Source organism: Oncorhynchus tshawytscha, linkage group LG07 (genome assembly GCF_018296145.1).
Source record: "Oncorhynchus tshawytscha isolate Ot180627B linkage group LG07, Otsh_v2.0, whole genome shotgun sequence".
NCBI classification, from domain to species: Eukaryota; Metazoa; Chordata; class Actinopteri; order Salmoniformes; family Salmonidae; genus Oncorhynchus; species Oncorhynchus tshawytscha.
This window is the reverse complement of record NC_056435.1, coordinates 20,468,704-20,493,839: the sequence shown is the minus strand read 5'-3', so window position 1 is coordinate 20,493,839 and position 25,136 is coordinate 20,468,704. Positions and strand designations below refer to the sequence as shown.

Here is a 25,136-nt window from a genome sequence, read left to right as displayed (position 1 = left end):
CTGCATTCTGTATAGCGGCATCAGTTATTTCATGAACAGCAAATCAATGTTCCATTATTTCACCGTACTCCTCCCATTCCTGATTTTTAGGATCAAATGATGGGCCTATTGTTGCCAAAGCCATCTGTTCCGATTCTCTCTCCCCTCACACAGTCAATAATTTGTCCTACCCGTCTACCAGATTCCAAAGTTACCCTCGTCGCCAAATATGTATTATCCTTAAAGGCTTCTTAGGTTGATGACTCATGACACGTAAGTGCGGTTAGTATTTAATTGTAATTTAGAATAACATTCTCTAATGCACCTGGCTTAAACTACCTGAAGCTTTCTTAATCACGGTTATATAGGCAGACAGGAAATGGCTACGGATAACGGAAAGCAAACCCGTGTCTTGAATCAATACTGCCATCTACTGGTAAACATAAATATACCAGGTTACTACACTTATTTTCACAGAATACAAAACAGAATATTATTGACCCCCACCTCCACCACACTCTCTTTGTCATTCCCTGGTCAAACAAGGCTTTGAAGACCTCTCTTTGATCATGAAAAATGTACAATCTTCTTTGTCCTAAGAATAGAATGACACTTGTTAATTAAAATATATCCTAATTCAGTGTTATATATGGATCAGTATACATATCACAGACTTCATATGAGAAGTGGGCCATAATCAGCAAAGATATCTCTAAGGCATAATACAAGATTACACAAGTCCAATGGCAGATGATATTGACTTCACATTATTCACATCCAGCCATCGGTACCGTATGATGCAATAAGGCATGTTTCAGTATAAACTCTGTGCCCTTAGACATTAACACACTAAAAACCTACTCCACTAATTATTGCTAGGACTTACTAGTGAGGTTGTTTCCATGATATTTTGGCTGATGCAGTACACTATTGTTATGTTACTGTGTTGTGTTGGTGATTTGACTTCTGTTTGTAAATAACTTTGTAACAATGGGCTGTAAAATCAGAACAAACTTCACCAATAACATTTACATGTACCAGGAATTTGACCTGGTGACATGGTGCTGATATACAGTATATGGATTATAAGAATATTATAAGAATATTACAAGTGTTCATGTATTCTAGTATGCTGTGCTGGAGTATGGTGATGTTCAGTTTGTCAGCTGCACCAAAGACTTGGAGAAGGAGCTTGACCAAGTACAATGCAGATGGCTATATGTTGCCACCCTGCTCCCCAGCTCTACCCTCAAGTTTTTGGCCATGAATGGTGACTTTAACGGAACACCTCAAAGACAATCGCACCTCCTTCACAACCTCCCTCCACTTAGAGATCACTGACAGTTCACAGCTTCTCAGTTCCACCTGCTAGGACAAAGCCATTCCAACTATTTCCTACATTCTGCTATCAGACTCTATACTGGTAGATACATTAGATTTGATCTGAATTTACCATTTACATTAACCTACAGGATGGTGGCTCTCCAGGAACAGAGTTGGTAAGCCCTGTAATACTGATAAATAAGAGTAGAGGCCAATAAATCATCAAATAATCTGAACAAATTATGCTAATATGTTCTGTTAACTCTCCATTGTAATACACCCATAAATGAAGAAGCAATGAAGTCCACCTGGAACGGGCTCGCGGACTAGCAGCGCGATTACAGGCTAGCCTTAGCCAGTCAAGGTAGCCAGCTTAGCCACGAGTTGCAGTAGCTCGTTCAGATTTAGGATCTGCAAATGCAATGCTCACTTATTCTTTATTAATTACCATTTGCTTCCTATGGAGGGCAAGGGAGGTCTGGTTTTCGGCCGTGCTGGAAATGTGATCTTGCGTTATTGTGTCATTTTCAATGCAGTTCATCTACACCACGATATGAAACATTGATTTGAACTTTCTGACCAACTGATTGCAATTGTTTGGGGTGGTCCGTATTCACCTCATTTTCGATGGAAATATGGGCAGGGTCACTTCTCACAACTTCCCAAACATGAATTCACAAAAAATTGGCATTTTTTTCTGTTTGGTAAGGGGATGCCACAATAACTGGCAGAAACGGAAGCTGTTTATGGAGCAGGAGGGTTTTGACCACCAAACTTTTTTGAGATTGGAGTGCAGTTGTGAAGCGCCTTTTGATTTGCACCCACCTCCTAAGGATGAGGAGTCTCTTGGCTTTGAGCATTGAACTTGAAGAAACCACCAAATCGACCTATCTGTTCCTATCACTTCGTGGACAAGAGAATCCTTTCTAGGCTGGACAATAGAACGAGTCAAAATTCACCCAAGGCTGAAAAACGGCTTCAGAACGTTGGCTAAACTGGAACACTAGCACGAGCCCATAGAAAATGAATGGAATCAAACGTTCGCAGAGCCTGTTTTGACTGGAGTGATGCTTAGAATTCTATTTCGCCTAAATGGCACAAAAAAATTTATCACTTTTTATTTTACCACAACAATCTGTTCGTAACTTCCGCACCTCGATTGTGTCAACTGTGCTTATGCTTGCGTAATGAGAAAATAGGGGAAAAATGAAAACTTGACTATTTCTGGTCTAGTGATCGATAACAAACGAGCTCGCTGCCCAGACTTACATAATTACAAAGAAGAGATTATCTTGATTAAAATGGTGCTCAACTTGAAAAATCTAAATATACACATGAGATATTTGAGAAATAGACCGGCATGCCTCTACCTAGGAAAACAATGGGGGGAGCTCAGCGTTCCAAGGGCAAAATGTATTTTGGGGCTAGCATTTGAGGACAACCGAGCTCGCTGCCCAGACTTACATATAATTAGAAAGAGGAGATTCTCAAGACTAAAATGTCGTCCGACTTGAAAAAATCCAAATATGCACATTGCGAGATATTTAGCGAAATTGACAGACATGCCTATATTTCTCCTATAGGAAACAATGGGACGACCTCAGAGTTCCATGAGTATTTTTTGTTGTTGTTTAAATTTTTAACTATAAATAACATGAGCAGGTCTCATTGCCAACAATAACGAAGCAGGCATTGTGACGTAGAACAATAAGCAGGGAATTGAGAGTTCGAAAGGCGAGTTGGTGCCAAGGTGCTCAATATAAATAATAGGAGCTGGCAGGGGGAAAAATGTCCTAAAATAAGGCCTGCTGTTTCGTGACTACTTCAAAAAGATGACAAGCAGCTGGGAAATATGGTCATATTATGAAATTGGGCTGCACGGCGGATGCAATGAACTAGTTTTTATTTTTAAAAAAGCTTTAAAAATGTAATGTGTCCATTCTATCCTTTCCCTGAGAAGTGGCTGGGGTATGATGCTTCAGTACAGACCAGAAGGCGACATATTATCAGGACATTAACAAACACAGGTACTGTACAGCTGTTAGCTAGCTGCTACTCACGCAAGCTATCGTCACAGATGGGGTGTCCTGAATCAGGCAGAAGTTAGCTAGCTTAGCTAACTATGTTAGTAGTAGGTAGCCACTCCAAACTTGCTGACCACACTGGTCGCTTTCACGAGCGCTGCAAAATAAATTTACACATACATGTTATTCAATCATTGCACCCACACTGCTCGCACGTGCAAACGAGCGTCTGCTTTGCCAGGCTCTAAAATAGAAGTTGATTCTATTTGTGATGCAGAACGCACTGCAAGTCCTGCCTCTCCCATCTCCTCATTGGTTTTTAGAAGCATATACCCACGTGCCATCTTCTCATTGGTTTTTAGGAACATATATCCATGTGGGTGATTGGAAGATGAACTGAGGTCGGTTGTGGTAATGTACCTTATTATGAAACTTAGTTGCCAATCGCCATATAAAGTCCAAAGAAGAAAAAGAAGCCTGGAAGGAGGAAAGATGACTAGAAATGATTCGGTTGATCGTTTTATGTGGATACATTTTCAGAGTAGAGGACCTTGTGCATTTCAGGTAAAATAACAACTCAATGTTTATATCGCAGGACAAATTAGCTAACAACAGCAAGCTATCTATCTAAATTTCCATAATTGTTTAATGCTTTTCGACCTGTCCCCAAATTAATATATTAGGTTGAGAGTTTGTTTTGATATTTAAACCTGCGTGACATGATCGTGTTTGGTGTGGGGGGACAAAATCAATTTGCGCATGATGGCGCACACGCGCATCCGTTTTGGCATGGTGTAAGTCCTAACATACTGTAAATAGCTAACTGTTGCCTAACGTACTCACATAGCTAGCTATACAGAGTTGATACAGAGTTGCTTGCTAACTAGCCTAGCTAGTTAGTCCTCACAGTGTTAGCTATCCAACAACTTCTGTTTGACAATGTCTCCCCAATGCCATAATTATCTCCATCATTGCTGGCATGCCACTGTGGATTCTCATGAATCTATCTAAATTATTAAAGGTTCAAGTGTTTTCTTTTTTTTAACCTAACCATGACCAGTAGGCTGTCTGTGTATTTTATTTTGTTAAGCGATGAGACAAGATAGTAGCTACTACAACAATTGGATACCACGAAATTGGGGAGAAAAAGGGGTAAAAAAAAACAAAAAAAACAAGCCCACCTGCCACAAACAAATCCAATGTGGTGGTGCAGAGCCATTGACCCACACCATCCCGAAGAATGACACTAGCTCAGTGTTGTATACTGGCCTTGCTCTTGGTGTTTTCTTTGACCATGTAGCATTTCTGCAAAAATCCTTAACGGCTAACTTCAAGATGCATATCACTGATCAAATACTGATAACCTTGATGAAGCCGAATCTACTCCAGGGTGATTTTGCTGAACGCTTTGCTGTGTCCCAGGGAGCAGTGAGCAGAATCCTTTCCTATTGGATTGACACAAGTGGAGGAGCACATGAGGATCTACATTCCATGACTTCCTAGGGAGATAATCCAGAACACAATGCAGACCAGCTGTCTGACGAGGATGTCACAAGCACGGGTGGAAAATAAGTATTTGGTCACCTACAAACAAGCAAGATTTCTGGCTCTCACAGACCTGTAACTTCTTCTTTAAGAGGCTCCTCTGTCCTCCACTCGTTACCTGTATTAATGGCACCTGTTTGAACTTGTTATCAGTATAAAAGACACCTGTCCACAACCTCAAACAGTCACACTCCAAACTCCACTATGGCCAAGACCAAAGAGCTGTCAAGGGACACCAGAAACAAAATTGTAGACCTGCACCAGGCTGGGAAGACTGAATCTGCAATAGGTAAGCAGCTTGGTTTGGAGAAATCAACTGTGGGAGCAATTATTAGGAAATGGAAGACATACAAGACCACTGATAATCTCCCTCGATTTGGGGCTCCACGCAAGATCTCACCCCGTGGGGTCAAAATGATCACAAGAACGGTGAGCAAAAATGGGACCAAAGTAACAAAGCCTACCATCAGTAACACCATCAGTAACACACTACGCCGCCAGGGACTCAAATCCTGCAGTGCCAGACGTGTCCCCCAGCTTAAGCCAGTACATGTCCAGGCCCGTCTGAAGTTTGCTAGAGAGCATTTGGATGATCCAGAAGAAGATTGGGAGAATGTCATATGGTCAGATGAAACTAAAATAGAACTTTTGGTAAAAACTCAACTCGTGGTGTTTGGAGGACAAAGAATGCTGAGTTGCATCCAAAGAACACCATACCTACTGTGAAGCATGGGGGTGGAAACATCATGCTTTGGGGCTGTTTTTCTGCAAAGGGACCAGGACGACTGATCCGTGTAAAGGAAAGAATGAATGGGGCCATGTATCGTGAGATTTTGAGTGAAAAACTCCTTCCATCAGCAAGGGCATTGAAGATGAAACGTGGCTGGGTCTTTCAGCATGACAATGATCCCAAACACACCGCCCGGGCAACAAAGGAGTAGCTTCATAAGAAGCATTTCAAGGTCCTGGAGTGGCGTAGCCACTCTCCAGATCTCAACCCCATAGAAAATCTTTGGAGGGAGGGAGTTGAAAGTCTGTGTTGCCCAGCAACAGCCCCAAAACATCACTGCTCTAGAGGAGATCTGCATGGAGGAATGTGCCAAAATACCAGCAACAGTGTGTGAAAACCTTGTGTAGACTTACAGAAAACGTTTGACCTCTGTCATTGCCAACAAAGGGTATATAACAAAGTATTGAGATAAACTTTTGTTATTGACCAAATACTTATTTTCCACCATAATTTGCAAATAAATTCATTAAAAATCCTACAATGTGATTTTCTGGAATTTCTTTCCTCATTTTGTCTGTCATAGTTGAAGTGTACCTATGATGAAAATTACAGGCCTCTCTCATCTTTTTAAGTGGGAGAACTTGCACAATTGGTGGCTGACTAAATACTTTTTTGCCCCACTGTATATATACACACACACACAGTATCTTATGTGGATGAAAATATAATAACATTTCCTGTTTAATCTGAATCATTTTAATGGTCTTACATTTGAAATGTACTGTAACTTTGCCTGTTCCTGATAATTACAGGCATCCACTAGGTGCCACTATCATGCCTTCTAAAATCTATTTAAAATACATTTTCTTCAACACCAACATGTGTAACAGACCAAGAAGGAAGACAACTGTTTATCAAGTGCCACACTGTTTTGTTCATTTGTGACCTTGAAAACCAAACCCAGAATCAAACTGAAAACACATTTGAAACTCTTGGAGATGAGTTACGGTATGCTTAGGTAAGTTCATGGAGTGCCATATGAGAAGAAAGAGCTATACAAGGTACAATAAATATATGTATAAATCACACGGAGTTATCCTTAGCCATTAGATAAACATGTATGAAGCAAGCTGTACAAGGCAAGACAAAAAAAACAAGAAGAATTATGCAAATATTATCAGGTAAATGTGCACATGAAGAGAACTGTGCAAGACAAAAAAAACACCAAGAGTTATGCTTCGATAATAAGGTGGAGCTGACAGAGTGAGCTTTACTAGGCACAAAATAAGAACTATTCAAAAACAAAGTATTATGACCCAAGCCCAGATACCACAAATGAACATGTTTGGAGCACAGAGTTAGTCTGCCTGACTGGAACTCCTTGGCAGCATATCTGTGAAATAGAATGCCTTCAGTTTAGGGATAACATCATCAGTTCAGCCAGGCTCACACAGTTCAGTCAGACTCAGACTTCTTACTCAGAACAGGTCATTTGATTTCTAGAAGTTCTTGAGAGTTTAACACTCCATCGGGGCTTGCAGAAAGCCATGGCTCTTGACACTCACTACTGTGCCTCTACTCTCCAGACTAAACCCACAGCTCTCTATCCATGTGTAGGCCACCTGCTTGTTCTCCTTGCCATATGTGGTTGCTGAGTTCCCATGGAACCTTGGGAAGAGATGGTCCTGCACAAAGTTGTCAGGATTTGCAGATTGCAGCTAGCTAGCTAACGTTCGCAAAACGACAAGAATGCCACAACGGAAGTCCTCCACAAAACAGAACATTCGGACATTGTTTTTGTGTTGTTATGTGTTAATAACATTTAGACTACGTTACCCAGTATAACCGATGTGAAATGGCTAGCTAGTTAGCGGGGTGCGCGCTAATAGCATTTCAATCGGTGACATCACTCGCTCTGAGACCTTGAATCAAATCAAATGTATTTATATGTATTTGTATTTCAAATGTACTTACATCAGCTGATATATCAAAGTGCTGTACAGAAACCCAGCCTAAAACCCCAAACAGCTAGCAATGCAGGTGTAGAAACATGGTGGCTAGGAAAAACTCCCTAGAAAGGCCAAAACCTAGGAAGAAACCTAGAGAGCAAACAGGCTATGAGGGGAAGTAGTTGTTCCCCTTGCTCTGCAAGGGCTGTGGCTTTTGTGACGCGATGGGTAACGATGCTTCGAGGGTGGCTGTTGTTGATGTGTGCAGAGGGTCTCTGGTTCGAGTCCAGGTAGGGGCGAGGAGAGGGACAGAAGCTATACTGTTACACCAGCAGGCTATGCGGGGGACAGGTGGTTGAAGAATGCCTTGCATGGCTTAACATGGAGTTTTCTAGCTGAAGTATATGTTCATTCAAAGTAGTTAAACGTTGTCATTATACAAGGAACAAACATATCATGGTGTCAGATTGGTAGTAGCTAAGACGAGACAGAGAAAAGAAAGGAGTAGCTGCAAATTTCAGAGAAGAAAATTGAACATTCTACCACAAATTAAGTGACATGAGTAGTCGAAGATGCTAGCTTGCAAGAGTGAGGGCAACGAGCCGCGAGAGTGACAGCAGCGAGAGCGAGGCTGCATTGGAATCTGTTGACGAGCAAGTTGATGAGCAACATACTGAAGTAAGAGAAATTGACACTGTTCCTGTTCTCTGTCATGGATAGGCTTAGTCCTCCTACTCCTATGCAGTTAGCAGGCAATCTAGCTGACAATTGGAAACGTTTCAATTAGAGACTCAATATCTATCTAGCAGCCAGTGGTGCAGGGGGGATGATAACAAATGGAAAGCTTCCATTTTTCTGCATGTTATTGGAGAGGATGCATTGGACATTTACAATAGCTTTCAGCAAGACGAGGCAAACTTGACATTGACTGTGCTAATGGCTAAATATGAGGAGTACTTTGTACCAAGCCAGAATGTCACGTTTACCAGAAGAACACAAAATATGTACTGATGACAAAATTACTCCAGTTGTGCCTGTATGCAGAAAAGTTCCATTTGCACTGAGGAAAAAGCTCAAAGAGGAACTCGGACGCTTGGAAAAGATGGACATCATCACAAAAATGGATGAACCTACAGACTGGGTAAGCTCACTGGTTATTGTGGTGAAAAAGAACGCCGATCTCAGGATATGTCTAGACCTGAGAGATCTCAACAAAGCAATCAAGAAAAAGCATTTCAAGTTGCTAACCAGAGAAGAGATAATGTCGCAGTTTGCTGGAACAAAGTGGTTCAGTAAGCTTGATGCCTCATCAGGATTCTGGCAAATGAAGCTAGATGATGCAAGCTCAAGGCTATGCACATTCAACACACCTGAGGGTAGGTACAGATTTCTTCATCTACCATATGGGATTCTCTCAGTGCCAGAGGTCTACCACAAGACAATCCACATGATCTTCGAGCACATTCGAGGAGTGGAGACTATGATGGATGACATCATCGTCTGGGGGTCCACAAAAGAAGAACACGATGCGAGAGTGAGATATGTGCTGGAGATGACACGGAAAGTCAACATAAAACCAAACAAGGACAAATGCGAGTTTGGTGTGAAAACACTTACCTTCGTGGGAGACGGACTTTCAGAGGACGGAGTCAAACAAGACCTGAGGAAAACATCAGCCATCAACAACATGGAGCGCCCGAAGAACAAGCACGATGTGTGACGCTTCCTGGGCATGATCACCTACCGTGTAAAGTTCATACCCCACCTGTCAGCACAGTCTGCAGTTCACGACTTCTACCGAAGGTAGCTCCTATCCCTGTTCGGGCGGCGCTCGGCGGTCGGCGTCACAGGTCTACTAGCCATCACCGATCCCTTTTTCCTTTTGTGTTTGTTTTGTCTTTTGTTCTTTTTTACACCTGGTTTAATTTGCGTTAATTTCTGTGTGTATTTATGTACCCTGTTGCCTGCCTACGTTTGTGCGGGATTAGTATTTCATTGTGATGTGCTCGGTTAGGTTATGCCGTTATTTGTTTTCACAGATTCTTAACCTCTAGCGTCGAGCAATCCCGTATCCGGGAGCGTAATCATAGCCTCAAGCTCATTAACATAACGCAACGTTTCCTATTCATGAAAATCGCAAATGAAATGAAATAAATATATTCTAATACAAGCTTAGCCTTTTGTTAACAACACTGTCATCTCAGAATTTCAAAATATGCTTTTCAAACAAAGCTACACAAGCATTTGTGTAAGAGTATTGATAGCCTAGCATAGCATTAAGCCTAGCATTCAGCAGGCAACATTTTCACAAAAACAAGAAAAGCATTCAAATAAAATAATTTACCTTTGAAGAACTTTGGATGTTTTCAATGACGAGATTCTCAGTTAGATAGCAAATGTTCATTTTTTCCAAAAATATTATTTGTGTAGACGAAATAGCTCCGTTTTGTTCATCACGTTTGGCTAAGAAAAAGACCGGAAAATGCAGGCACTTACAATGCCAAACTTTTTTCCAAATTAGCTCCATAATATCGACAGACACATGGCAAACATTGTTTAGAATCAATCCTCAAGGTGTTTTTCACATATCTATTCGATAATCTATCAGTGGTGGCAGTTGGCTTCTCATCAGAAGCAAACGGAAAAATACTGCAGCTGGAGATTACGCAATAATTGCGACGGAGGACACCAAGCGACCACCTGGTAGATGTAGTCTCTTATGGTCAATATTCCAATGATATGCCTACAAATACGTCACAATGCTGCAGACACCTTGGGGAAAACGTGGAAAACGTAAGCTGCCTCCTAGCTCCTTCACAGCCATATAAGGAGTCTTTGGCATGAGGCGATTTTAAAAAATGCGGCACTTCCTGGTTGGATTTTTATCTGGGTTTTTTCTGTAACATTAGTTCTGTGGCACTCACAGGACAATATCTTTGCAGTTTTGGAAACGTCAGAGTGTTTTCTTTCCATAGCTGTCAATTATATGCATAGTCGAGCATCTTTTCGTGACAAAATATCTTGATTAAAACGGGAATGTTTTTCATCCAAAAATTAAAATAGCGCCCCCTATATCCAAGAAGTTAAGTGTATGATTGTCGGAACTTTGCTTGTTCCTCCGTGCGTTTGTACGGGTTCTATGTTGTCGAGGGCGTTGTACCTTTTCGATTGTGCCATTCCTGTGTTGGTGGACTTTCCTATTAATACACGCTTCTCAGACATCCCTGCTCACCTGCGCCTGACTCCTACACCTGCCACCTAGACGCAACAGTATCACACCGCTCCACTCAGATGTCTTCTGGAACAGAAAAACAAATGGGAATGGTCCCATGAATAGGAAAACTGCTTCAAAAACCTATAGAAGACAATCACAGAAGAGCCAGTGCTCATGTTCTATGATCCAGAGAAAAGCACAAGGAATTCTGCAGACGAGTCACAGTTTGGCTTGGGAGCAGTACTTCCTCAACTGCATGACGACACATGGCAACCCGTCGCTTATGCGTCCAGAGCCTTGACAGGCGCAGAGACAAGGTATGCACAAATAGAGAAAGAACTACTGGCGAGCACATACGCTTGCGAAAGGTTTCACCAATACGTCTACTGACGAGACTTCGAAGTAGAAACCGACCACAAACCATTGGTGTCAATCATGTCTAAGCCACTGAATGATTGTCCAATGAGAATCCAGAGAATGTTGATCAGACAGCAAAAGTATTATGTGAAGATGATCTTGACCCCGGGAAAGTTTATGTTCGCCGGCGACACTCTTTCTCGAGCAGTCAAAAAGGAGAGCCTCGACACACAGAAAAACACTGAGGTTCAGGCCTATGTTGACATGATCGTATCATCACTTACGGTGTCTTCTGAGAGAATGGAGAAGATCAAAAGAGAGACCGCAGCTGACCAAACAATGACAGAGTTGAAAGACACAACACTGATAGGATGGCCCGCACAGAAAAACAACTGTCCAAGGAGAATACAGGATTACTGGATGTGCAGAGCAGAGCTCACCGTTGTGGATTACATAGTGTTGAAAGGCAACAAGATTGTCATTCCCATAACACTACGCAAAGAAATGCTACAGAAAATACACAAGTGGCAAACGACGAATACGATAAGTAATGTGCTGACCAACAATGAACCAGGAAATCAGCCAGACCACTGCTTCATGTGAAATGTGTTTGACCTACAGGCCAAAGCAGCAAGCAGAGCCGCTAATGCCTCATCCAGTACCCAACAGACCCTACTACAAAGTTGGAGTTGACCTTTTTGACTGCAATGGCAAAAGTCACACTGTTGTTACTGACTACTACTCAAACTTCCCTGAAATAGCCACACTGCCAACTACTTCCAGCAGAGCTGTAATCACCTACCTGAAATCAGTCTTTGCAAGACATGGGGTTGCGTCTGAACTGTACTCGGACAATGGCCCGCAGTTCTCAAGTTCAGAATTCTGATCGTTCGCTAACGACTTGGGATTCCGACACAACACCTCCAGCCCCAACTACCCAAGTTCCAGTGGCTTAGCAGAGAGTTCAGTCAAAATTGTCAAAGGTCTGATGAAAAAGGCACACGATGGAAAGGAGGATTTCCTAAAAAATATGATCTACCGCAGCGCACCGCTGCAGAACGGACTTTCACCTGCACAAATGTTGATGGGACGTCGCATCAGAACCAACCTACCCAATCAATGAGGACTTGCTAACACCCAGAGGTGCTCACAAAGTCAAACTCGAAGGAAAAACAGAAAGACAAACAAAAACAGCGACACGACAAAAGTGCAAGACACCTACCTGAACTGATACCCGGAGATCATGTACGACTCCGAGACATCACTACAGGAACCTGGATGCAGCAAGGGTGTGTGCAGAAAGAAGTTGCACCGCAATCCTATGAGACCAAAACGGAGCATGGATCACAACTGAGACAAAACAGAGTGGATCTAAGGCTTCAGCCATTCACTCAAGGAACTGAGGATCATCAGGAGGATACTGCTGAAGCGTCAAATGCCTTTAGCAATGGACAATTTAGTCAGAACACCCTGACTGACAATGAACGCTGTCCAACTGTTTCAGGAAGCATTTCAGCAGAACGACCAAAAAGGACAAAAAAGGGGCACCTGGACTGAATGTTTTGTTTATGTGAAAATAAATAGAACCACAATAGAGTATTGTTGGACAGACTATATTTAGTTTTAAAAAATATATAAAAAAAGAAGAAAAAGAAGAAAAAAGAAAAAAATTGGGGGAAAGAAATGTGTGTTATTGAAAATGGCATGTTATGCAGGTTGATTAAACAAATGTGACGTGACGTGTAGTTACAGTGCCTTGCGAAAGTTTTCGGCCCCCTTTAACTTTGCAACCTTTTGGCACATTTCAGGCTTCAAACATAAAGATATAAAACTGTATTTTTTTGTGAAGAATCAACAACAAGTGGCACACAATCATGAAGTGGAACGACATTTATTGGATATTTCAAACTTTTTTAACAAATCAAAAACTGAAAAATTGGGCGTGCAAAATTATTCAGCCCCCTTACGTTAATACTTTGTAGCGCCACCTTTTGCTGCGATTACAGCTGTAAGTCGCTTGGGGTATGTCTCTATCAGTTTTGCACATCGAGAGACTGAAATTTTTCCCATTCCTCCTTGCAAAACAGCTCGAGCTCAGTGAGGTTGGATGGAGAGCATTTGTGAACAGCAGTTTTCAGTTCTTTCCACAGATTCTCGATTGGATTCAGGTCTGGACTTTGACTTGGCCATTCTAACACCTGGATATGTTTATTTTTGAACCATTCCATTGTAGATGTTGCTTTATGTTTTGGATCATTGTCTTGTTGGAAGACAAATCTCCGTCCCAGTCTCAGGTCTTTTGCAGACTCCATCAGGTTTTCTTCCAGCATGGTCCTGTATTTGGCTCCATCCATCTTCCCATCAATTTTAACCATCTTCCCTGTCCCTGCTGAAGAAAAGCAGGCCCAAACCATGATGCTGCCACCACCATGTTTGACAGTGGGGATGTTGTGTTCAGGGTGATGAGCTGTGTTGCTTTTACGCCAAACATAACGTTTAGCATTGTTGCCAAAAAGTTCAATTTTGGTTTCATCTGACCAGAGCACCTTCTTCCACATGTTTGGTGTGTCTCCCAGGTGGCTTGTGGCAAACTTTAAACGACACTTTTTATGGATATCTTTAAGAAATGGCTTTCTTCTTGCCACTCTTCCATAAAGGCCAGATTTGTGCAATATACGACTGATTGTTGTCCTATGGACAGAGTCTCCCACCTCAGCTGTAGATCTCTGCAGTTCATCCAGAGTGATCATGGGACTCTTGGCTGCATCTCTGATCAGTCTTCTCCTTGTATGAGCTGAAAGTTTAGAGGGATGGCCAGGTCTTGGTAGATTTGCAGTGGTCTGATACTGCTTCCATTTCAATATTATCGCTTGCACAGTGCTCCTTGGGATGTTTAAAGCTTGGGAAATCTTTTTGTATCCAAATCCGGCTCCAAATCCGAGGACCTCTGAGACTATCACAGTGCAGGTGCATTTATACGGAGACTTGATTACACACAGGTGGATTGTATTTATCATCATTAGTCATTTAGGTCAACATTGGATCATTCAGAGATCCTCACTGAACTTCTGGAGAGAGTTTGCTGCACTGAAAGTAAAGGGGCTGAATAATTTTGCACGCCCAATTTTTCAGTTTTGATTTGTTAAAAAAGTTTGAAATATCCAATAACTGTCGTTCCACTTCATGATTGTGTCCCACTTGTTGTTGATTCTTCACAAAAAAATACAGTTTTATATCTTTATGTTTGAAGCCTGAAATGTGGCAAAAGGTCGCAAAGTTCAAGGGGGCCGAATACTTTCGCAAGGCACTGTACATGGAAAAGTCGTTTTCTTTTAAAGGAAAGAAGATGTGTTGTTATGTGTTAATAACATTTAGACTACGTTACCCGGCAGGCTATGCGGGGGGCAGGTGGTTGTAAAATGCCTTGCATGGCTAAAAATAGTGTTTTCTAGCTGAAGTATATGTTCATTAAAAGTAGTTAAACCTACACCCGGTTTGTCATTATATAAAGAACAAACATAACAGTTTTGTTTCCGGGTCCTTAAATAAGGTGAATCGCCTCTGCCAACACAAGACGGAAAGGACAAGACATGGGTGTACTGACTGCTTATATGTAGACACTTAATTGGTCCATTCTCAATGTTTGTACGTTTACGGACGTGGAATTTAACAGAAGTTTATTATATCCACCAATTGAAATAGAGGTCATATGGATTCGTCTAGTTTGCAAACCCCTTTGTTTGTTTCGTCGTCCTTAAATATTGGCCAAATTGATTATTTTGTGTGTGTGAGTGAAGGAATAAATGTGTACAGAAGTAGAAAAGAGAAGTAAAGAAGTCAGAGAACTTTGGGATGTTATGAGGCTTTTAAAATTCATTATGATATTCCCTTACCTGCCATTCATCCATTGTCCCATGGATTTTATGCAATATTTACAATGCATGTCTTTCAAGCTTCCATTGGTTTATAGATGACCTATTTCTAGACCAGATATGAATATGCTCATTTCAAAGGTCACACTTTATTGCACATGTGATGTTCTGTATACTCAAACCAATTCTTACAATTGAGAGCCTGTCTATAGTCACATTTTGGGGAGGAAGTATCAGCTTCTGACAGCACATTGTAATCGTCCAAAACAGATTCATCCTACAATATATTAAGCATGGGAACAAAGTAGTCTACCCAAGTTAGTTAAAATATAACCTAACTGTTCTGTTCTCAAGAACTGCTCAGAGTAACTCATCGGCTACAGCAGGTAAGGTGACCAAGTATGAGCCAAATGTCTAAAGGTGTTCTTGTGTATACTTTGGAAATGTATAAGGACATTTAAAACATGAAAGTTGAATGTCTTGAAAGTTCAAGCTCTGTGGTCAATCGAAAATTATGTGGAGAGGATGGGTACAGAACTTCAACTTCAAACAGTAAAATAATGTGCTGTAACGGTACACAGAACTGTTAATTGTTGTCTGTTGCACTGGTTTACTACTACAGTCTACATGTAGTCTAGTATGTAATAGTCTAATCATGTCTCAAGGGTCATTGTCAATAATTAACACATTCTTTCAATGAAATAAGATCGAGAACGAATAGTTTGGATAGAAAACAATTTTTGGAAAGAGTGTACTTAAAAGAAGAATGCAGTGGCTGTGTGACCTGATTTTGTTGAAGCCTCTTCCCAATAGCTGAACAACTGTACCTTCTGCACATGTGCTACTTTACGGTGAAAGGCATGTTGTTCAAACTTCTTTGTCTACTGTAACCACAGAGAATGATAGAGGCCTCGAGTGGCCATTTCAGCATGGGCAGTGTCATTGAGGGCGTCCACCATGCTTCAGGCATTTTAAAGTATACAAAGTAGTCAACTGGGTCGGGATTCGTATGAGTTGTAGCCTCAATGGCACTGCCCATGCTGTCACAGACACTTATAATTGTCTCATGTCTGTTGTAACTATAAACAACATGATCTTTTCAGGGTAGGATATGGCAGCATATATATGACGATTACATGGGGCGGCAGGGTAGCCTAGTGGTTAGAGTGTTGGACTAGTAACCGAAAGGTTGCAAGTCCAAATCCCCGAGCTGACAAGGTACAAATCTGTCAGTTAACCCACTGTTCCTAGGCCGTCATTGAAAATAAGCATAAACATCAAGGTTCATAGGTTACATCAACTAATGGGAAGTAAGAAAGCATAAAATCAACAACAATGTACACAAATCATGTCTTAAAATACATTCCACAAAGGATACCGACACATTCCACATAGGCTGCCAGTAGACTGATTTGTGCGTAACAGATGTGCAGAATGTGATATGGTTCTTTAGCTCTCGGGAAGAAGCATCCTGGGGGGGGCATTATTCAATTGAGGTGAACCCTCAGGGTACTGTAAATCACATTCAATTAAATTCTATTGACATGCTTGCTTTATTGACAGGTGGCGTTTGAAAACTCCAAGTTCTAAAGATGGTACCTCCGCTTTGCTTTCAACACCTCAAACAATACTGGGCCATGTACAGGTTAAGACTGATAAGGAAAAGCTGCTTGACCCAAATTAAATTACTTGGCTTTGATACTAGACTGTGTCATTCTTCCAGACCTCCAGTAGATTTGATCGGTATCAACTACCCAGCAGAAACAATCAATGGGAGAAAATACAGAGACAACCATCAGACCAGTCAGATGCCTCTTTCTAAAATAAACCACATCTTAAAAGCTAATGAGTACAGTTATAAAGTCAATGGATATGACGGACGAAACTCTGTTAACTCAATTTTAGGGTTAGATAGTAACATCTTGGCATCAAATGCTCTGAATGAGGACCGCAGGAGTGCAGCGACTTGTCTCCAGAGTAGGGGAATGCTTTTGGGGGTTTTCGATGGACATGCAGGTTATGCGTGCGCCCAGGCAGTCAGTGAAAGGCTCTTCTACTACATTGCTGTGGCTCTACTCCCAGTGAAGACCTTAATGGACATTGAGGATGCAGTTGAGAATGAAAGGCCGGTGTTACCCATGCTACAGTGGCACAAGCACCCAAATGACCATACCAGCAGAGACTCTGGGAAGCTTTACTTCAACAGCCTTAGGACATACTGGCAAGAGAGGATCGATCTAGAGGAGGATGAGGACAGGGACATCCAAATGGCTTTGATGAATGCATTCAAGAGGTTGGACAATGACATTTCACTTGAGGCCCAGGTGGACTTTGGGGTCCCCTTTTCCCACTTCACCCCTCTTCGGGTGGCTCTGTCAGGGTGCACAGCATGTGTCGTCCATGTGGATGGAGATGACCTGCATGTGGCCAACCTGGGGGATAGCAGGGCCGTGCTGGGAGTCCAAGAAGAGAACGGGACATGGTCAGCACACACCATCAGTAACGACCACAATGCCCAAAACGCAGACGAGTTGCAGAGGGTTCTATCGGAGCACCCTGCGCTCGAACACAAGACGGTAGTCAAACACGACAGGCTACTGGGCCTCCTCATGCCCTTCAGAGGGTTCGGAGACATGAAGTTTAAATGGAGTGGTGAAATGTTGAACCGGGTGTATGAAACAAGACCAGACATCTTGTCGGCCAATGAGTTTAAGATGCTCCCACCTAACTACCACACGCCACCATATCTCATTGCTGAGCCAGAGGTGACAATCCACACACTGAGGCCAAAGGACAAGTTTCTGATCATGGCAACTGATGGACTATGGGAGCTGATGCACAGGCAAACTGTGGTGCAGGTCATAGGAGAACATCTGACTGGTCTACACTGGCAGAAACCTGTATCTGGGCTGTCTTTCACACTGGGACAGATGCACAGGTTGCTCCAGGAGAGGAAAAGCAGAGCCATTTTTGCTTTAGAGGATGAGAACTCTGCAACACATCTGATCCGACATGCTTTAGGGAGTGATGGCTTTGGTACTGTGGACCCAAGACGCTTGTCGAATATGCTCAGCTTGCCTCAGGACCTGGCAAGGATGTACAGGGATGACATAACAATTGTTGTAATCCATTTAAATAGTGCCAACATGTAAGCCAATTAAAGATCAGACATTAAGGGGGATAAGGGGCTCTATTTTTGGCTGGCGCTAAGAATGGCGCTCTTGTCAAACTGGGGCTTTGACATTTTCCAAGAGAGATGTGATGATGCCGGTGACCCTCATATTTTGAAATATTTCAGTTGTTTTCTGTTCTATTTGATTAGACAGTCCTCTGTAGGCTTACCAACTATAACAAAGCCGAGTTCAACAGCAATGCTTCATTGCGTCTTTTTTATCCTGGCTATGCATATGCCAAGCAGCCTATCAAGATTTTAAAAATTTTTCCTCGTGAGTGCAGTTTTGGAGGTTTAGACAATTTTCACACCTGCATAGCCTTCTTCATTTTGCGTGTTTCTGTATCTATCCCCATTTTCACATATACACCCCAGCTAGCACAGTGGATCTGGGCCGATTCCGGCTGAGAGTCGGTCTCGGCTGACGTCATGTGGCCCGAGTCTGGGCCGACTTCGGCAGTATTACTTATGACTAGGATGTGGGGATTGAGCTCAGGCCGATTCCGGTGAGAGTTATCTGGCCCAAATGTATTACTTGGGGCTCGGGGCGATTGGGGCTACTCTCTGGCAGATAATTACATGGGCTGCTTTATATAATTAACATTTCATTATTTATTTTTCCATATTTCCTCAGTTTTTGTGATCAAAAAATACCTTTAACATTTAAATGAAATTCTTTTAGAGTCCTGTGTAGTATTTTGATACTTTGTGCAGGGCAATTGATAAGCATTAAACACTTTGTGGATTGAGCCTCCCGAGTGGTGCAGTGGTCTAAGACACTGTGCCGTGACCGGGAGACCCATGAGGCTACGGAAAATTAACCCAGCGTCGTCCGAGTTAGGGGAGGGTTTGGCAGGCTGGGATGTCCTTGTTCCATCGCATTGTAGTGACTCCTGTGGCGGGCCAGGCGCATGCACGCTGACATGGTCACCAGGTGTATGGTGTTTCCTCTGACAAAATGTTTTTTTTTTGTGGATGGGTATAATTTATATGTATAAAAGGTATAATAGTAATATTTAAAATGACAAAAATCAGGTAATTTTGTATAAATTTTTTTTTATTTGCATCGGGCTGCTTCTAGGGGATTCTGGTAAAATGCCGGCAAAGTCAGCTGAATTCCGATAGACGGAAAGACGTACTTAGCTGATTCTGAGCAGTCATTTATCTTGACACCGGGCCGATTCAATCAGTTCCAGCCCCCCGGAAGAGGCTTCTGGGCCGATTCCTCATTGATAGCTGGGGCTCATCAAACTTATTTACATGGTTCAGTCCTATAATACCATATCAACAGCAGATATCTTGCCTATTGAGTATGTACCTCACATATACAATACCATTTATAGAAGCATAATATTTTTACTTTTGGAGATGCGTGAATGTAATGTGTAAACTACCAACAGTACATGATGAAGCCATCTAGAACAGTGTGGACTGCAAACACCAAACATATTTAGCAAAACTGGATGCAATTCTACTGTTGCTATTATTCGTTACTGTATGCTATTTAATAAAGGCATCAATCCACTAATATGTGAATATTCCGTGCCCTCAAGCCAAATTGGAGTTGATGATAACGCAAACTGTCAACAGCATACACAACTATAGACAACCGCAAATCAGTATTACAGTTTTTTTTATCGCTTTGGTACTATTTTCAAGTATGTGGTGAATTTTCAAAACTCTTAGTACAAAACTCCAAATGGGTAACACTTGTACTAGCCACTCTTACATTCAAAACCTTTCATTGTGCATTCATTTTCTTTGTAGACATCTTTCACCACACATCTATTGATCCAAAACATATTTTTACTGTGAAATATAATGAGTACATTGGTTTATTCACCAAAACAGAATATAATGCCATTAGAGGTCTTTTCACAGTCCCCAAGTCCAGAACAGACGATGGGAGATGCACAGTATATGGAACTCTACTCATATCACATCTATTCCACATCACTATTCCTCTATTCCACAAGTACATCATGCAAGCAGTAAAATCTGATAAAAAAAACCCAGATAAAAATACACCTCATGGAACAACAGGGAATATGAAGAGACACACAGTCACAGACACACGCATATGACAACATGCGCACTATACACACATGTAGACATGGATTCTGTGTTGCAGATATGTGACAGAGTAGTGGCCTGAGGGCAAACAGTTAATGTGTTGTGAAATGTATTGTAATGTTTTTAAAATGGAATATAACTGCCTTAATTTTGATGGACCACAGGAAAAATAGATGCTGCATTGGCATTTGTAATAAATAATAACACATATTAGATATTTTGAATTAAGTTATTGTAATAACCAGTAAATCCAACAGCAAAACATTATCTATATTGGCCTTTGAAAGTAGTATGCTACAGCACTGTAAATTACAGTACATTACACTGTTTTCAAATTAGGCAATAAACGAACTACCCATACAAATTTACTGAGCATCACATTTCCATAATGATCATTAAAGACATCTTTCACGATGTAATCAAATGAAATAAATTAAACTATGTTTAACAGGCACTAGTTTGAATTAAGCCTGTCTCGAGCCTTTGGCCATAGGTGCTTATTGAAATCACAGTAAATATCCTCATTGTTCATGCACCTGGGAAAAAATATTTTGGCCTGGTGAATCTAAGCCTGAGATAGATCTTGATTGAAGTCATTGCATGCCTCATCCATGGCCTGAAGGAGGGTGGTACACTCATGGGGATGGCAATCATACAGTGCATTCGGAAAGTATTCAGACCTCTTGACTTTTTCCAAATTCTGCTGTATTACAGCCTTATTATAAAATGGATTGAACAGCCCCCCCCCACATTTACGTACGTTTTCAGACCCTTTACTCAGCACTTTGTTGACACACTTTTGAAAGAGATTACAGCCTCGAGTCTTCTTGGGTATGACGGCACAACCTTGGCACACCTGTATTTGGGGAGTTTCTCCCATTCTTCTCTGCAGATCCTCTCAAGCTCTGTCTGGTTGGATGGGGAGCATTGCTGCACAGCTATTTTCAGGTCTCTCCAGAGATGTTAGATCGGGTTCAAGTCCGGGCTCTGGTTGGGCCACTCAAGGACATTGAGACTTTTCCTGAAGCCACTCCTGGGTCATTGTCCTGTTGGAAGGTGAAACTTCTCCCCAGTCTGAAGTCCTGAGCGCTCTGGAGCAGGTTTTCATGAAGGATCTCTCTGTACTTTGCTCCGTTCATCTTTCCCTTGATCCTGACTAATCTCCCAGTCCCTGGCATTCAGGCCAGAGTTCAATCTTGGTTTCATCAGAGCAGAGAATCTTGTGCCTTTTGGCAAACTCCAAGTGGGCTGTCATGTGCCTTTTACTGAGGAGCGGCTTCTGTCTGGCCACTCCACTACCATAAAGACCTGATTGGTGGAGTCCTGCAGAGATCGTTGTCCTTCCGGAAGATTCTCCCATCTCCACAGACGAACTCTGGAGTTCTGTCAGAGTGATTTGGTTATTTGCGCTTCTCCCTCGATTGCTCAGTTTGGCTGGGTCGCCAGCTCTAGGAAGAGTATTTTTTAGTGGTTCCAAACGTCTTCCATTTAAGAATGATGGAGGCCACTGTGTTTTGGGGGACTTTCAATGCTGCAGACATTTTCTGGTACCCTTCCCCAGATCTGTGCCTCAATACAATTCTGTCTCTGAGCTCTACGGACAATTCCTTTTACCTCATAGCTTGTTTTTTGCTCTGACATGCACGGTCAACTCTGTAAAACTTTTTAGACAGGTGTGTGCCTTTCCAAATCATGTCCAATCATTCAAATTCATCACAGGTGGACTCCAATCAAGTTTTAGAAACATCAATGGAATGTTTCTAGGCCGATCAAAAAGCTGATCAATGGAAACAGGACGCACCTGAGCTCAATGTTGCATCTAAATACATATGTAAATAAAGTATCTGTTTAAAAAAAAAAAACATTTGCAAACATTTCTAAAAAAGTTTTTGCCTTTTCATTATGGGGTATTGTGTGTAGATTGACAAGGCTTTTTTTATTTAATCAATTTTATAATAAGGCTGTAACGTAACAAAATGTGGAGAAAGTCAAGGAATCTGAATACATTCCGTCTTGTAATCGTGTATTGTATCTTACAATATTGTACTTACAGTGCCTTCAGAAAGTATTCAGACAATGTTTATTTAACCTTTATTTTAACTAGGCAAGTACGTTAAGAACAAATTCCTATTTACAATGAAGGCCTGCCACGGCCAAACCGTAACCCGGATGATGCTGGGACAATTGTGCGCCGTCCTATGGAACTCCCAATCACGGTCAGCTGTGAAACAGCCAGGAATCAAACCAGGGTCTGTAGTGACACCTCTAGGACTGAGATGCAGTGCCTTAGACCACTGCGCCACTCGGGAGCCCCTAAAAGATTTTCCATAATTTGTTGTGTTACAGCCTGAAATTAAAATCAATAAAATTGAGATTTCTTTTGTCAATGGCCTACATACAATACCAAAGTGGAATTATGTTTTTCCTTTTTACAAACTAATAAAAATTTAAAGCTGAAATGTCCCGAGTCAATAAGTAAGTTGTTATGGCAAGCCTAAATAAGTTCAGGAGTAAAAATGTGCTTAACAAGTCACATACTAATTCCATGGACTCACTCTGTGTGCAATAATAGTGTTTAACATGCTTTTTGAATGACTACTTCATCTGTATTTGTATTTATAATGGATCCCCATTAGCTGCTGCCAAAGCAGCATCTACTCTTCCTGGGGTGCAGCAAAATTAAGGCAGTTAATACAATTTTAAAACATTACAATACATTCACAGACTTCACAACACACTGTGTGCCCTCAGGCCCCTACTACACCACTACCATGTACTTCCGGCGCCGACAGAGATGGCCGCCTCGCTTCGCGTTCCTAGGAAACTATGCAGTTTTTTGTTTTTTTACGTGTTATTTCTTACACTAGTACCCCAGGTCATCTTAGGTTTCTTTACATACAGCCGACAAGAACTACTGAATATAAGATCAGCGTCAACTCACCATCAGTACGACCAAGAATATGTTTTTCGCGATGCGGATCCTGAGTTCTGCCTTACAACCAGTGTAACCGAGTGGATCACATGCAGCGACCAAAAAAAAAACGACTCAGAAAAAGAGGGAAACGAAGCGGTCTTCTGGTCAGACTCCGGAGACGGGCACATCGTGCACCACTCCCCAGCATTCTTCTTGCCAATGTCCAGTCTCTTGACAACAAGGTTGATGAAATCCGAGCAAGGGTAGCATTCCAGAGGGACATCAGAGACTGTAACGTTCTCTGCTTCACGGAAACATGGCTCACTGGAGAGACGCAATCCGAAGCGGTGCAGCCAGCGGGTTTCTCCACGCATCGCGCCGACAGAAACAAACATCTCTCTGGTAAGAAGACGGGCGGGGGCGTATGCCTTATGGCCAACGTGACATGGTGTGATGAAGGAAACATACAGGAACTCAAATCCTTCTGTTCACCTGATTTAGAATTCCTCACAATCAAATGTAGACCGCATTATCTACCAAGAGAATTCTCTTCGATTATAATCACAGCCGTATATATCCCCCCCCAAGCAGACACATCGATGGCTCTGAACGAACTTTATTTAACTCTCTGCAAACTGGAAACGATTTATCCGGAGGCTGCATTCATTGTAGCTGGGGATTTTAACAAGGCTAATCTGAAAACAAGACTCCCTAAATTTTATCAGCATATTGATTGCGCAACCAGGGGTGGAAAGACCCTGGATCATTGTTACTCTAACTTCCGCGACGCATATAAGGCCCTGCCCCGCCCCCTTTCGGAAAAGCTGACCACGACTCCATTTTGTTGATCCCTGCCTACAGACAGAAACTAAAACAAGAAGCTCCCACGCTGAGGTCTGTCCAACGCTGGTCCGACCAAGCTGACTCCACACTCCAAGACTGCTTCCATCACGTGGACTGGGAGATGTTTCGTATTGCGTCAGACAACAACATTGACGAATACGCTGATACGGTGTGCGAGTTCATTAGAACGTGCGTTGAAGATGTCGTTCCCATAGCAACGATTAAAACATTCCCTAACCAGAAACCGTGGATTGATGGCAGCATTCGTGTGAAACTGAAGGCACGAACCACTGCTTTTAATCAGGGCAAGGTGTCTGGTAACATGACTGAATACAAACAGTGCAGCTATTCCCTCCGCAAGGCTATCAAACAAGCTAAGCGCCAGTACAGAGACAAAGTAGAATCTCAATTCAACGGCTCAGACACAAGAGGTATGTGGCAGGGTCTACAGTCAATCACGGACTACAGGAAGAAACCCAGCCCAGTCACGGACCAGGATGTCTTGCTCCCAGGCAGACTAAATAACTTTTTTGCCCGCTTTGAGGACAATACAGTGCCACTGACACGGCCTGCAACGGAATCATGCGGTCTCTCCTTCACTGCAGCCGAAGTGAGTAAGACATTTAAACGTGTTAACCCTCGCAAGGCTGCAGGCCCAGACGGCATCCCCAGCCGCGCCCTCAGAGCATGCGCAGACCAGCTGGCCGGTGTGTTTACGGACATATTCAACCAATCCCTATACCAGTCTGCTGTTCCCACATGCTTCAAGAGGGCCACCATTGTTCCTGTTCCCAAGAAAGCTAAGGTAACTGAGCTAAACGACTACCGCCCGTAGCACTCACATCCGTCATCATGAAGTGCTTTGAGAGACTAGTCAAGGACCATATCACCTCCACCCTACCTGACACCCTTGACCCACTCCAATTTGCTTACCGCCCAAATAGGTCCACAGACGATGCAATCTCAACCACACTGCACACTGCCCTAACCCATCTGGACAAGAGGAATACCTATGTGAGAATGCTGTTCATCGACTACAGCTCGGCATTCAACACCATAGTACCCTCCAAGCTCGTCATCAAGCTCGAGACCCTGGGTCTCGACCCCGCCCTGTGCAACTGGGTACTGGACTTCCTGACGG

At 42.3% G+C, this 25,136-nt stretch overlaps 1 protein-coding gene across 1 annotated transcript; it reads left to right on the top strand.

Moving 5' to 3' along the window:
• The first annotated feature begins 15,167 nt into the window (after positions 1 to 15,167).
• Positions 15,168 to 18,848, top strand: si:ch211-15p9.2 (uncharacterized protein LOC562650 homolog). Its single transcript, XM_024428419.2, has 2 exons — positions 15,168 to 15,379; positions 16,557 to 18,848. Exon 2 carries the CDS (start codon positions 16,586 to 16,588, stop codon positions 18,143 to 18,145), a length of 1,560 nt encoding a protein of 519 aa, XP_024284187.1. The 5' UTR covers positions 15,168 to 15,379; positions 16,557 to 16,585; the 3' UTR covers positions 18,146 to 18,848.
• The last annotated feature ends 6,288 nt before the right edge of the window (positions 18,849 to 25,136 follow it).

Coding starts and splice junctions, on each gene's coding strand:
- si:ch211-15p9.2 (XM_024428419.2), top strand. CDS start 16,586: ATGGTACCTCCGCTTTGCTTTCAACACCTCAAACAATACTGGGCCATG.